Consider the following 15,465-nt stretch of genomic DNA (forward strand, 5'->3'; position numbering starts at 1 on the left):
GAAATACTTGAATATTTATTGGTTCTGATCTTGAATTAAGGTCATGACGTCATAGAATGTTCATACAAATGATTCCACATTTTATGTTCATAAGTACCACTTCATTGTTGTTAGAGCTTATAATACCTTCAAGTTCACCCCGTGAATTTGTTGCTTCCTTATACTGACCCTCCTGAATTAGTTGCCTAATCTTCTCAAATAAACTGTTTTGTGAAATGAGATTTTTGATTAGATACCAGAAAAGCTTTTCCAATCTCAAGAACATAAGAACCAAAATTAAAAAAAGAACCTTTGTGATTGCTTAAATCCATTATCATCAAGTCTTGACACATCTTTAAGAAAATGACCCCATGAAAACTGTAAAATCAAACATTGAAATGACTTGATTCCCATAGTTGTAAAATCAAAAAGAAATTGAAAATTCAGATCATAATTTTTTTACCACAAAATTTGCAGGAGATATCCAACTGTCTCCCAATGCAACTCCTACATATATTGAAATTTGAAACCCCAACATAAATTTATTGATTAATTGTAAAGATTGGTTATGAGAATTGAAGATTTTTACCTCCAAATTTAAGTTTCAATTTCCCAGCTTCAATGGCTTTCAGAGCTGATAAAGCAAAAGTAACATCAAATTTTCCTCCATAAGATTCAGCAACAATGAAAAGAGGACTCTTTTGAAGAGTCTCATCTCCATTAAAGAGCTTCTTCAACAATGTGGTAAAATCATCTGCAACTTCTAAATCATTTTTCACAAACAACTTTGTGTCCTCCACAAAACTGTAACCAGTTCCAACTGATCATCCTAAATTTCACAACAAAGAAAGAAAAATCATAAGAATCAAAACTCACAATTCCACAATACTAATTTGAAACCAATTAACTCACTTACAACAAACAATAGATCTGATTTTTGTAACCAAGTTGAATTCCTTGAATTTAAGCTTGTATCTAATGGTCCAACCTCTTGAAAATTCCTAATTCCAACACCTGAAACTCTCCCTTTTTTCTCAAGAAACAAACAAAGGAAAAGATTCATAGTTTAATACACACAAACATATATACAAACACAACACAATCATACATATAAAACTCAATTCTAAACAAAATAAAAATATAAATTCAATCTTTACACTTCCAATGCCAAAAGACAATCAGAAAAGAAACGCCAAGCTTAAAACTCAAACCCACGTAAAAACATTCTACGTACCATTAGAAGTGTAATTTCTAAAAATTCTAAATGGGTTTGCTCCCGTTGTCTTAGAACCACATCGGAATACAGTCTCGTACACCTATAAATTTCACCAATCTTTTTTTAAAAAGACAAAAAATAGAAATTAATTCCATGGCTAAAAGGAAAGGAATCTTAAATTTAGAGAGATTGAAAACGTACGGAGTTTCGAGGATTGGAACGATGAGTGACGCTGTGGAGGATTGGCATTGTCGTTTGTTTTTACTTCGCAAAGTTCGTATCTTCTATTATTTACTATTTTTAATACTATTTATTTTTAAATTAATAGAGTTTTAGTCTGTAGCTTTATGTTAAAAAAAATATATTATTTTATATGGTTTGTTAGAGAGATAGGTGGCTAATATGATTTTTTTTTTATTTAAAAAAAGATTATTTAATTTTTTGGATTTAATTATTGGGTTTATTTGTTAACGGGAGATCAAACCTATTAACATCGTTAAATTTAACAGAATATTCTTTTATTTTTAAGGTATATTCTGTTAAACCAAGAAATGCCGTTAGATAGGCACTTTTAATATATAAAGATATATATATAAAGATAGATAGATAAGTGTATAGATTTAAATATTTATAAATATAATTAAAAGTTAAAAAGAAAATTGAGAGAATAAATTAGAAAAGAGAAAAATAATTTTTTCGAGTATTATGTCATATTTTTTTTTTTAATATAGATAAATAGATAAATGTATAAATTTAAATATTTATAAATATAATTGAAAATTAGAAAGCCTCATATAGATATATTGATGATTAATAATAATAATAATAATACCCTCTCATATTTTTTCTTTATATATATAGATAGATAAGTGTATAATTTAAATATTTATAAATATAATTAAAAATTAAAAAACCTCATATAGATGTATAGATATAATAATAATAATAGAAATATAAAATTTTAGAGCGTCATGTTACCACCTCATATAAATATATATATAGATATATTGATGGTTGATTAATTATTATTATTAATAATAATAACGTGATATGATATTATATATAGTATTTTTTAAAAAAATAATAATTGATTTATGATAGATATTTTTATAAAAAAAAAATTATTAAAATATTAATAAAATATCATTTTGTAGATTTATGCTCTAATAAAATATTGAAAATGAGAGAATTAAGGAGAGAAGAGAAAAATAACTTTAGAGAGATTTTAGAGTGTTATATCACCACCTCATTTATCTCCTTTATATATTGATTTTTTAAAAAATTATAAAAAATATCTTCAACTAACTTAAATAGTAAGAATACTAGCAACAATATTACTTAACTATATTATTTGTGACACTTAATCAAGCCTGTCAAGATCGGGCTTAGGTCCCACCATTTTGGAAGCCCTAAAATATTAAAATTGATATACATATATATACAAAGAAAAAATATAACATATAAATTTTAGTTCAACAAATATAATAAAAAAAATTACAACACAAATTGATGAGAACACTAAGGCTAAATAAACAAGTCAAGTTCCAGTTGGCCCGGTGACGAGGGCGCGAGCCAAGAGATTCAAAGAATAACTCAAGAACTTAGTCAATATTGTTTTAAAACAAGAGGAGACCGCATTCAACACAAAAGGAGAACAAAGATTTGTGCTTCTCATCAAAGTAGACTCAATTTAGATCTAAATTGAGCTGATCACGTTTTTCTAGACATTTAACAGCTTTTCTTTTTAATTTTGTTTCCTTTATTCTATCTTTGTTTTATTTAGAAAATTGTCTTTCTTTTAGTTTTATTTTTTCTTGGTTGTAAGTTGGCTATATAAAGCCTTGTAAACACTTTGGAAAATCAAATTATTTTTGAATAAAATTTTGAGAGGTTTTCTTCTTAAGTTCTTGAGAGAACTATTCGAACTTATCAAGGAGTATTCCTTGTAGCGTTCAACCTGACTTATCAAACAGATTTCCACCACCGTTTGTGGCATCTTCCTTCATACCAAAGTTCATGCTTAACTAAGCATTGGGCCGCAGTTCCACTTTCAAATTTCAAGAATTCTTAGAGTCTGCCATATTTGGTTTCGGATTTCATCACAACTGTTGGTGTGGTTCGTATCACAAATGTTCGATAATCCTTGTCTTAACTAAGACAAGGTAGGCGCCTATCCATAATATAAGGTGACCTTATTGGTTTTATTTTTTTGGGTTAATTGATTATTTAATTAGACAAATATTTAAATTTGAAAAAGTGGCTAAAGATATTTTAAGTTGGTTGAGATATTTCCTCGAAGTTAGTTGAGAAATTTCTTCATCAGAAATATCAATAACTAAATTCGGTTATAAATATTTATTTAAATGATTAAATATAATTTAATTAATTGAGAATTAACTATTGTAAATAGAATTCTGATTTGAGAAATCAGAAGATGCTTTTTACACTATAATTTTCGAAATAAATAGGGAGAAAAGAAAAACTATTTTTCTCTCTCAAAATTTCCTTGCTCGTGTATTAAGAAATTAACATGAACAAATTATACACTTTATCCTAGTAGCTCACACTACTCCATGTATGTGGTGGATCAAATTGAAAGACTAGCGAAAATTATTAGATCTAATTTACAAAAAGTTTCGAGGATATCTTGATAGTCATCAAGAGGTATATATTTATTTTATGTAATTTATGATTTGATTTAATGTTTATATATTTGGAGATTCTTAGGACTATATTACGATGATAATCATATATATATAATTATTCCGTTGCATACTTGATTTAGTACCATAAAACTAATACTACTAACCAAAACCATCAAGCCTTCAACACATAATAAGAACAAAAAAGGTGATACAGAATCACCCTGACGAAAACCCCTTCTAAGAGGAATAGATCCAAAAATGCCACCATTCAAAAGAATAGAGTATTCGATCAAGGAAATACACTCCATTACCTTACCAATCCAACTCTTACGAAATCCTAACTTCTGCATAATGTGAGTAAAAAAAACCATTTCGCTTGATCATAAGTTTTATGTCAAGTTTATTAACACGATACCCCATATCACCGTGTTTTTTTTTTAAGTATATTAATACACTTAAAACAAATAAGAGCATTGTCACTCGTCAATCTACTAAATAAGAAAGCACTTTGTTCAAAAGAAATAACTATTGAGAGAGAGAATAAATTCTCATAACCCATACCAACCAAACAAATTGCAAAACATCTATAACCTAAGAAAACACTTGAAAAATATAATCGAAAGTTCCTGGATACCCCAGTCTTGTCTATTGACATGTCGTTTTACAGTCTTGTTTTGTTGATTTGTTAATCTTTCCACTGTCAGTTTTTGTTTTACTGGGTCGACTGTTGAGTCATCTTGATATGGCAACCAATAGTTGGGATATGAAAGGAATTGAGGAGGAGATCCTTCGGGTTCAGGTGGCGGAGGAGGAAGAGGATGTTGCGATTGAAGGAGGAGAGGAAGATGACGGTATTGATGCGAGATGGTGTGTAGTCGGGAGATTTCTGTCCGATCGGGATGTTGATTTTGAAACTATGCAGAATGTGCTTGCATCACTTTGGAAACCAGGTATGGGGATGTTTGTTAAAGAATTGCCACCTGATAGATATTTTTTTCAATTTTACCATGAGGTGGATATACAGAGAGTCATTACAGGGAGTCCATGGACGTTCAATAGAATGCAGTTAATCTTGACAAGGCTCCAGGAAGGAGATGATCCGCAGAAGGTTTTATTGAAAAAACTTGATATTTGGGTCCAAGTGTATGATCTACAACCGGGATGTATGTCTGTAAGTGTCCTTCGAAATGTGGCTAATGTGATGGGAAGGTTTGTGGAATCGGATCCTAAGAATTTTGTGGGTGTTTGGCGGGATTATTTCAGAGTTAGAGTGACAATAGATATTAACAAACCGCTAAGGAGGAGAATGAGATTGACTAAACCGGATGGTGCTAATTTCTGGGCTACGTTTAAATATGAGCGAGCGCCAACATTTTGTTTCATCTGTGGTATTATTGGGCATTCTGAAAAATTTTGTGTGAAGCTGTTCGAAAAGCCACTGGATCAGATAGTGAAACCGTATGGAGAGTTCATGCGAGCAAAGTTCCAAAACCGAAAGCAGAACATAGGGGCGCGATGGCTGAGAACGAGAGGTTGGACTCCGGGAATGGTGGTCGGCGAGAGTAGTGGTGCAGGGGAGATGGGGCAAGCCGATGATACCCATATGGAAAGTGACAATCAGGGCACTAATGGGGGAGAGATTGGTGGCGATACTATGGGATTTCATAATCAGGGAGTTAATGTGGGGGATATGCAAGTTGGTCAAAATTCTCAATATGAAAATAATCCTATAAATGGGATTAATGAAGAAAGGAATGAGATGCCACCTGGGTTACATGCTAATGGGAGTGTTGTGATTATAGACAATAAAAGAAGAAAGGCAACAGAGGAGTTGGAGAAAGAAGCTTCGGGCTTGGGCCTGGAGAGTAATGGGCTTTCAAAAAACTCGGATTTGGCGGGTCTCTCTTATGGGGCTCGCCCAACATTATGAGTATTATAGGTTGGAACTGTCGTGGGCTTGGGAACCCACGGGCCTTTCAGTTCATTGCTGAGCTTGTTGCTCAAAAGAAGCCCAATGTTATTTTTTTGTGTGAAACTTTGTGTATCAAAGAAAGAGTCGAAAGATTGAGTAGTTTAATTGGTTTTGAAGGATGTTTTGTGGTGGATGTTCATAGAAGGAGTGGGGGAGTAGCGATGTTGTGGAAGGAGAAAGATGATGTTTCCATTAATAGTTATTCAAGAAATCATATTGATGTCGAGGTGTTGTGGGAAGGAAATCATAGATTTCGGCTAACAGGAATTTATGGTGAGCCTAACCGAAACCTTAGAGCCAATACTTGGAGATTACTTCGTGAGTTGAAGGAGGAGAGTACTTTGCCGTGGTGCTTAATAGGTGACTTCAACAATGTCATGGATCAAAGTGAGAAGAAAGGTGGTAATCGCTATCCAAATTGGTTAGTTGAGGGCTTTCGGGCAACGGTGGGAGATTGTGCTCTTCAAGACTTAAGGTTGTATGGACATCCTTTTACTTGGGAGAAAGGAAGAAGCACGCCTAATTGGATTGAGGCAAGGTTGGATAGGGTCTTGGTTAGTGAAGAGTGGCTGAGAATTTTTCACTTTGCAAGACTATTCAACTATGATGTTTCTCCATCGGATCACACGCCTTTGATATTGGACACTAATTTCCGACATAGAACCCAAGGAAACCGAAGGTTCAGATTTGAAAATTGGTGGCTAAGTGACCCTGGGTGTGAGGAGGTGGTTCGGAGTTGTTGGGAGAATAATTTGGGGGGTTCCCTTCAGTTCAAAATTAATAAGTGTGGAGAAGCTTTGACAGAGTGGGGTAGTGAGAGGGAGGGCAGCTTTTCTCGGAAGCTCAAATGGTGTAATAAAAACTTGAAGCGTCTCAAAGGCAGAAGTGATGAGGAGGGATCGCAACAATACAGTGAGATTAAGAAAAAGTTGTTTGAGGTTCTTCACCAAAAGGAGGTTTATTGGAAGCAGAGGTCTAAGCAAATGTGGCTCCGTGATGGCGATCAAAATAGTAAGTTTTTTCATGCTCGAGCTAGTGCTAGACGTAGAAATAATCAGATTGTTCGATTGAAAGATGAAAATGGTGTGTTTGTGGATTGGGAAAATGGTTTGGATAGAGTCATTTTGGATTACTTTCAAGGTTTATTTACAGCTTCAGTTGTAGATTGGAGAGAAGTTCTATCTTGTGTGCCTTCTATTGTTACGGATAGGCATAATAGTATGTTGCTCCAACCGGTTTTGGATGAGGAAGTGAAGGTGGCAGTATTTCAAATGCATCCAGATAAATCTCCAGGTCCAGATGGTATGAACCCGGCATTTTATCAAAAATATTGGCATATAGTAGGCGGAGATGTTATTCATACGGTTCGGAATTTTTTTAGAGATGAAGCCATGCAACCGGGGTTGAATAAAACTAATGTGGTCTTAATTCCTAAGAAGAAATGCCCAGATAAGATGACGGAACTCAGACCCATCTCTTTATGCAATGTGCTTGCTAAGGTCATTACTAAAGTCTTGGCCAATCGTATGAAAGGACTTCTCAATGATGTTATCTCTGTTAACCAAAGTGCCTTTATTCCGGGAAGATTAATCACAGACAACATCATGGTATCTTTTGAGATCTTACATTACTTGAAGAGAAAACAAAGAGGGAAGGATGGCTTTATGGCGCTGAAATTGGACATGAGTAAGGCTTATGACAGGGTGGAATGGTCTTATATATGTGCTATGCTCTCTAAGATGGGTTTCGATGAGAAATGGGTGCGAATAATATCTAGTTGCCTTTCCCCAGTTGAGTATACCGTGATTAGTGGCAGCCATGAAGTTGGGCCTATCGTTCCATCTCGTGGCCTTCGGCAAGGGGATCCTATTTCGCCTTACTTATTTCTGGTTTGTGCGGAAGGTTTTTCGGCATTAATTCGGAAATATGAAGAAAGAAGATGGATTCATGGGTGTAAAGTTGCAAACCGAGCTCCGGTGGTATCGCATATGCTTTTTGCGGATGATAGCTATCTCTATTGCAAAGCCAATGATAGTGATGTCCAAAAGGTGCAACAATTGCTTCGGATTTTTGAAGAGGCATCAGGACAAAAGGTCAACTTTTCTAAGTCATCAGCTTTCTTTAGTACTAACACGCCGCACCAGGATAGAACTCACATTTGCCAAGTGTTGGGTATTGTGGAAGCAGGGGAAGATAGCAAGTATCTTGGGTTGCCAAGTGTCACGGGCCGCCTATTTGGACACCCCCAAGTAGGTGGAACGTGCGGCACTTGCTGGCACACCGAGCTAGCAAGTCAGCCTAAACGCGCCTGCAGGCAAACAAGTTCAAAGGTTAGGCACGATACATGTCTCGCACATGTTGAGTGCAAACAAGAAGCATGAGCAAGCAAACACAAAGCGTTCCCCAAGGACCAATCTCACACAACCCACAAGCAAACATATAGACAAATGGCACGCAATGGCCCAACAAAGGCAACAAACAGGCATCACAAAGACCATATAGAAGCATACACAAGAAGCATGGATAAACATTGTTTTATTAATATATGGCCTTGATAAGGAAAGGGAGTACACAGCTGGGCCCCTATCATGCTGGTGACAAGGTGCTTCATAAGTCACCTGGTCACCCCCCCCCCCTAAAGAGCTTATTGGGGTTTTAAGGGATTTCCAGGAACATAGATGATTTTAGCTCTGTAGACATATGTGAAGGAAATACAAATAAAGAAAGCTAAACAACAAAAGGTTCCCAACCCCCATGAGGTGCTTGGTGCAAGACTTGACTAATGATCAAGCACCAAGGCATGCTCATGTTACAAAATACCCCAATGAGGTGCTTGGTGCGAGACTTGACTAATGATCAAGCACCAAGGCATGCTCATGTTACAAAATGGCCCTAGTGTGGGTGTGCCATGGGGCAGCACGCCACATTCTCCCCCACTTAATTGTTCGGCGTCCTCGACGAACCTGCTGCATGATCTTCAATCTTCTGTATAAACTGCTGCAAGTCCTCCGCCTTTTCCCAGCTGATCTCGTCATCAGCAAGGCCTTTCCATTTGACCAGGTACTCTTTTCTCTTCTTTTTCTTCACACGAACGGTTCTTTCGGCAAGGATTTCTTCTGGTTCTCTGCTGCTGCGTCGTTGAATGCTGATGTCGTCCCTGGTAGACTGGTTGCGCGCTGGATCTTCTGGATCTTCATGATACGACTTGAGGTTGCTGACGTGCAGGACCGGGTGTATCTTCATCCATGAAGGTAGTTCGACCTTGTAGGATGCTAGGCCAATTTTGGAGATGACTGGAACAGGGCCCTCGTATTTGCGTACGAGTCTGATGTCCTTGTCCCCTCGGAATCTCAATTGTTCTGGCCGCAGTTTGATCAACACTAAGTCACCTGTCTTGAACTCCAGCGGTCGGCGTTTCTGATCTGCCCACTTCTTCATTCTTCGTGAAGCTTTCTCTAAATATGCTTGGGCAATCTCTGTGTTCTTCTTCCAGTCTTTTGTAAAATTAAAGGCCCGCGGATTCCGTCTGTGGTATTCATCCACTGTGTGGGGTAACAGTGGTTGCTGTCCGTTCACAACTTCAAAAGGGCTCTTGTTTGATGAAGAACTCTTCTGAGAGTTGAAACAAAATTGAGCTACGTCTAGTAGTTGCGGCCAATTCTTCTGGTTGGCATTGACAAAGTGCCGCAAATACTCCTCCAACATCCCATTGAATCTTTCTGTCTGCCCATCTGTCTGTGGATGGTAGCTCGAGGAGATGTTCATCTGTGACCCAAGAAGCTTGAATAGTTTGGACCAGAAGGTCCCTGTGAATCTTCGATCTCGGTCACTTACTATATTCTGGGGTACTCCCCAGTATTTTACAATATGCTTGAAGAAAAGCTGAGCTGTCTCTTCTGCCGGACACTGCTTCGACACCGGGATGAAGGTTGCATACTTTGAAAATCTATCCACAATCACCAAGATTGCATTCAAGTCTCCAGTCTTCGGCAAACCTGAGATGAAATCAAGCGAGACACTCTCCCATGGTCTGCTTGGGACCGATAGAGGTTCTAATAACCCTGGCGTCTTATGCCTCTCCACTTTGTCTTGTTGGCAGACGAGACAGGTCCTTGTGTAGTCCACCACATCTTCCCGCATCTGCGGCCAATAGTACCCATGCTTCAAAAGGGCATGTGTCCTATGCCACCCTTGATGACCCGCCCACAACGTGTCATGACACTCACTCAGCAGCGTCCTCCTTAGATCGCCTGCCTTTGGAACGAACAACCGCCCACCTTTGGCCCACAAGAGGTCATCCTCTACCCAAAACTGAGTTGTCTTTCCCTTTCTTGCGAGAGTCATGATGTTCTTTGCAACTGGGTCCTTCTCCAAGTTCTCCTTGATGCGCTCTTTGATTGGTGTACCCACTTGGCTAGCTGACATGCCCGCTAACACCTTTAGTGCCGCCAACTCTGCTTTACGACTAAGGGCATCAGCTGCCTGATTAAGACGTCCAGCCTTGTGCTCGAAGTAGAAGTCGAATTCTGCCAAGAATTCACCGCCATCCGGCACCTTGGGAGTCGATTTTGGGCTGTGTGAGGAAATGACTGACAGCAGTATTGTCCGTCTTCACCACAAACTTTGACCCCAGCAAGTAATGCCTCCACGTCCGTAAACAATGAATAACTGCCAAGAGCTCTTTCTCTTGCGCAGTGTACCGCCTCTCTGCTTCAGAAAGTTTGCGGCTCTCAAATGCAACGGGGTGGCCCTCCTGCACGAGTACCCCTCCTAAAGCATAATCTGACGCATCAGTCTGTACTTCAAAAGGCTTGCATACATCAGGCAGGGCTAATACAGGATCTTCGACCATGGCTTCTTTCAAACTTCGAAAAGCTTCTTCGCACTTCTCAGACCACGTCCATGTAACACCCTTCTTTAATAACTCTGTCAAGGGTGTCGCTCTTCTCGAATAACCCTCCACAAATCTTCTATAGTAATTGGCTAGACCGAGAAACGAGCGAAGTTGTTTCACGTTGGTTGGGGTCGTCCACTCTTGGATCGCCCGCACCTTTTCCATGTCCATACGGATTTTCCCGTGTTCCACAATATGACCCAGGAACTTGATACTTTTCTGAGCGAAAGAACACTTCTCGCGCTTTACATACAACTGTTCTTTCCTCAACTTCTGAAACACCGTTGTCAAGTGTTCTTGATGCTCTTCTAAAGTGGCGCTGTAGACCACGATGTCATCCAAGTACACCACCACGAACTTGTCTAAGACATCGTGGAAGACTTCATTCATCAGTGTACAGAATGTGGCTGGCGCATTAGTCAACCCAAACGGCATGACGCGAAACTCAAACGCCCCGTACCGAGTAACACAAGTCGTTTTTGGTTCATCCCCTTCTGCGATACGAACTTGATAGTATCCTGATCTCAAGTCCAACTCCGTGAAGTATTTCGCTCCTAGCTGGTCAAACAGATCCGCGATCAAGGGAATGGGGTATCTGTTGCGCACAGTCACCTTGTTGAGGGCGCGGTAGTCTATGCATAGTCTCAAGGTCCCGTCCTTCTTCTTTTGGAACAACACGGGGGCACCAAAAGGTGCCTTTGAGGGTTTGATGAATTCTGCCTCCAGCATCTCCGTTAGCTGACTCTTCAACTCTTTAAGTTCCGGAGGAGACATTCGATATGCTGCTTTAGCTGGGGCCTTTGCACCTGGCACCAGCTTAATTTGGTGATCAACTCCCCTCCTGGGAGGCAGTCTCTTTGGAAGCTCGTCTGGCATCACATCCTTGAATTCATCTAACACCTTCTTGATTACAGGTGGAGTGGACTCTTCCACTTTTTCGTCGTACACGGTGGGAGCGATGACAAATGTTGGCCTCTTCTTCTTCAGGCCCCTTTTCAGTTGTAGGGCTGATAGTAGCTTGACTTTTGGGGGCTGTCTCACTTTGGCGGGTACCATTGAAGGATTCTCACCCATAATCAGGAGATTCCCTGTTGCTGGAATTGGAATGGCCCCCTTCTCTGCTAGAAACTCCATTCCCAACACCACATCGAAGTCATCCATGCGAACCGCTACGAGGTCAAGTTGTCCCTCCCATCCGTCAATCTTAACATTCACCTTTCTGGCCACTCCAGTTGTGGCCATGGCCTTGGAATTGACTGCCTTCATGCGACCCGCATCTTTCTCCAGTTTTAGGCCCACTCTCTTAGCTTCAATTTCTGAGATGAAGTTGTGTGTTGCGCCGGTGTCAATCAGTACACTCTTGGCCTGCTTACCGTTTAAAGTGGCCTCCACAAACATCAACCCCTTCCCAAGGGCTTTCTTCCCTCCGACGCCATGCTTCTTAAGAGCAGCCATTAATCGAACAGCGCTCATGTGCGCGCAGTCTTCATCCTCATCATCTTCCCCGCATCCTTGCTCCTCTTGAGCAATGGATGCCTTTATGGCACTCAGCTTGGGCCCGGTGGGGGCAAGCAGCCGCCCTATGTGGGCCTTGGCAAAGCCAACACTTAAGGGGCTTCTTCCCCGTTGCAGCATCACTTTTGGAGGAGGAACTAGATTCAGGAGTCCTCTTGTCTCCTCCCCCACTTTTACTCGGCCACTGCTTTCCTGACTTCTTGCTTGCGGCATTGTTGGCGCAGGTCTGAGGATTCGTCTTCTTTGGCTGCGAATTCTCAGAGGTGTAGTCCGTCAGTCGTTCGGCTGCAGCTTGAGCAGTGGCGAGATCTGCCACACTGCTTGCCTTTGCAGCTCTTGTTTAGCCCATGGCTTGAGTCCTTCAAGGAAGTAGAAAAGTCTGTCGACTTCATTCATATCTTTGATGTCGAGCATCAATCCAGAGAACTTCTTCACATAGTCTCGGGATCGTCCCGACTTGCTTTAGCTCTCTAAGCTGACGTCGAGCGAGGTAGGCGACATTCTCTGGCAGAAATTGGGCGTTCAATTCCTTCTTGAGATCTTCCCAAGTGTCGATGGTGCATTTACCATTCTGAATATCTTCATATTTCGTCCTCCACCACAACTTGGCGTCCCCGGACAAATACATGGTAGCTTTTGCTACCTTGGCTTCTTCAGAGTCGGTCCGCACGACCCTAAAGTACTGCTCCATGTCAAACAGAAAGTTTTGGAGCTCCTTGGCATCCCTCGCCCCTCCATAGCATTTGGGCTCGGGTGCTCTCGGTCGGCCATACTCCATACCTCCGTGCCCCCCGGTATTTGCACGCTCTGCTGCAATCATGGTAAGATTTAGCTTGGTTGACATCCCTGCCAATTCTTCCCGGATGGCTGTGACAGACACATTACAATCCTCGATCGTATCATTGAGGGAGTCTTGTAATGCAGCCTGTCCATTTTGTAGTACAGTGATAGCGGCACTGCATGCTGTTGCTTGTTCTAATGCCTTGATGCGATCCTCCATCTGAGGTGCACCTGATGTTCCGGTAGCAGCATCTCTTCTCTCGATCGCAGCTACCCTGGCCAACAAGTTAGCATAGTCTTGAGCCAACGAGGCAACTTGTTGTTGTGTCACTGTTGGCCCTGAGTTCTGATTGTTAGGGGCTAGATCCCTGACCCTCTCGTCCAGGCCATCTAATTCCCCTATGCGCCTCTCAAGCTCTTGAATCCTTTGGGTGTTGCTCACCATTATGTCGTGTTACCAAGCTTCCCTTTTCTCTTGGCTCTGATACCAACTGTCACGGGCCGCCTATTTGGACACCCCCAAGTAGGTGGAACGTGCGGCACTTGCTGGCACACCGAGCTAGCAAGTCAGCCTAAACGCGCCTGCAGGCAAACAAGTTCAAAGGTTAGGCACGATACATGTCTCGCACATGTTGAGTGCAAACAAGAAGCATGAGCAAGCAAACACAAAGCGTTCCCCAAGGACCAATCTCACACAACCCACAAGCAAACATATAGACAAATGGCACGCAATGGCCCAACAAAGGCAACAACACAGGCATCACAAAGACCATATAGAAGCATACACAAGAAGCATGGATAAACATCGTTTTATTAATATATGGCCTTGATAGGGCAAGGGAGTACACAGCTGGGCCCCTATCATGCTGGTGACAAGGTGCTTCATAAGTCACCTGGTCACCCCCCCCTAAAGAGCTTATTGGGGTTTTAAGGGATTTCCAGGAACATAGATGATTTTAGCTCTGTAGACATATGTGAAGGAAATACAAATAAAGAAAGCTAAACAACAAAAGGTTCCCAACCCCCATGAGGTGCTTGGTGCAAGACTTGACTAATGATCAAGCACCAAGGCATGCTCATGTTACAAAATACCCCAATGAGGTGCTTGGTGCGAGACTTGACTAATGATCAAGCACCAAGGCATGCTCATGTTACAAAATGGCCCTAGTGTGGGTGTGCCATGGGGCAGCACGCCACACCAAGCACTTTATCAAGAAACAAGTCAGCCGTGTTTGGTTACCTGAAGGATAGAGTGAGAAGGAAGATTCAAAACTGGGACGGCAAGCTTTTGTCACGAGCAAGCAAGGAGATATTAATCAAAGCGGTCGTTCAAGCGTTACCATCTTATGCCATGAACGTGTTCCAACTTCCTCAGGATACATGCAAGGATATTGAGAAGAGCATGTGTGATTTCTGGTGGCATTCGAAGTCATCTCAGAAGAATGGAATTCATTGGTTAAGTTGATAAAATCTGAGTAAACACAAGGGAATGGGAGGTATGGGCTTTCGAGATCTTCGGGATTTTAATCTTGCTCTACTTGGAAAACAAGGGTGGCGATTAATAACTAATGAAGACAGCCTAGTTGCCAGAATTTTTCGTGCAAGATACTATCCTAATGGTCACTTCCTCACTGCTGAAGTAGGAGCTAATCCTAGCTTTATTTGGCGTAGTGTATTAGCTTCTAAGGATCTGATCAAGATGGGGATCCGAAAGAGGATAGGATCGGGTGTTAATGTTGACATTTTAGGCGAACCGTGGCTCATTCATGATGAAGATCCTTTCATTTCTTCTACTCACCCGGCATTGTTTAACAATAAGGTTAGTTCTCTTATGAAAGTGGGTGTGAGAGAGTGGGATACAGAGATATTGGAGGATGTTTTATCCATTCGAGATCAGCAACTTGTACTGAGTGTCCCTTTAAGTTCAGATGTTGATAGTGATGGGTGGTATTGGAGCAAAGAAAAGCATGGGTTCTATACAGTCAAAAGTGGTTATAATTGTTTGCAAGAGTTTAAAGGGACATGGACCACCGAAAATAATTCTGGTTTTTGGAGGGCATTGTGGCAACTGAAATTACCTCGGAAAGTAAAGAATTTTCTGTGGAGAACTTGCTCGAAATGTCTCCCAACTAAATCTCAGCTGAGAATTAGACATGTGCAACTTCAGACTAACTGCCCATGGTGTAATGCAAATGCAGAAACATCCTTCCACTTGTTTGTTCAATGCCCGGTAGCACAAGCTTGCTGGTGCAACATCGGACTGGCAGTGTGTAATACACAAGCTGTCACGTTTGCTGCTTGGTTTCAAGCGGGTTTGGAAAGATGGGATGCAGCCACTAAGATAGAGGTTTCAATGCTTTGTTGGGCGCTATGGAAGTATAGAAATGACAAAGTTTAGAATGCTAAATCTCCTACGGTTGATCAAATTGTCACTTCAGCAAAACTTACTTTAGCTAATTGGTTA

The 15,465-nt window shown here is 40.6% G+C and overlaps 2 protein-coding genes across 2 annotated transcripts; one reads left to right on the forward strand and one right to left on the reverse strand.

Annotated features, from left to right (window-relative positions):
* Positions 1–349: 349 nt before the first annotated feature.
* LOC115719993 (serine carboxypeptidase-like 51) lies at positions 350–1,113 on the reverse strand. The gene is made up of 2 exons (XM_030649163.2): positions 880–1,113; positions 350–799 (listed from the first exon to the last, which is right to left on the reverse strand). The coding sequence occupies exons 1-2, from the start codon at positions 1,040–1,042 to the stop codon at positions 546–548; spliced, it is 417 nt and encodes a 138-aa protein (XP_030505023.1). The 5' UTR covers positions 1,043–1,113; the 3' UTR covers positions 350–545.
* A 3,469-nt stretch (positions 1,114–4,582) lies between these two features.
* LOC115717973 (uncharacterized) lies at positions 4,583–5,770 on the forward strand. The gene has a single exon (XM_030646943.2). It carries the CDS (start codon positions 4,583–4,585, stop codon positions 5,768–5,770), a length of 1,188 nt encoding a protein of 395 aa, XP_030502803.2.
* Positions 5,771–15,465: the final 9,695 nt, after the last annotated feature.

This window comes from Cannabis sativa, chromosome X, assembly GCF_029168945.1.
Source record: "Cannabis sativa cultivar Pink pepper isolate KNU-18-1 chromosome X, ASM2916894v1, whole genome shotgun sequence".
In the NCBI taxonomy this organism is placed as follows: domain Eukaryota; kingdom Viridiplantae; phylum Streptophyta; class Magnoliopsida; order Rosales; family Cannabaceae; genus Cannabis; species Cannabis sativa.

Excerpts from the sequence above, each read along its gene's own strand:
- LOC115719993 (XM_030649163.2), bottom strand. The coding sequence starts at position 1,042 with ATGAATCTTTTCCTTTGTTTGTTTCTTGAGAAAAAAGGGAGAGTTTCA. Across the intron at positions 800-879 it reads TGTTGTAAGTGAGTTAATTG|TTGGAACTGGTTACAGTTTT; the intron begins GTTTCAAATTAG and ends TAGGATGATCAG.
- LOC115717973 (XM_030646943.2), top strand. The coding sequence starts at position 4,583 with ATGGCAACCAATAGTTGGGATATGAAAGGAATTGAGGAGGAGATCCTT.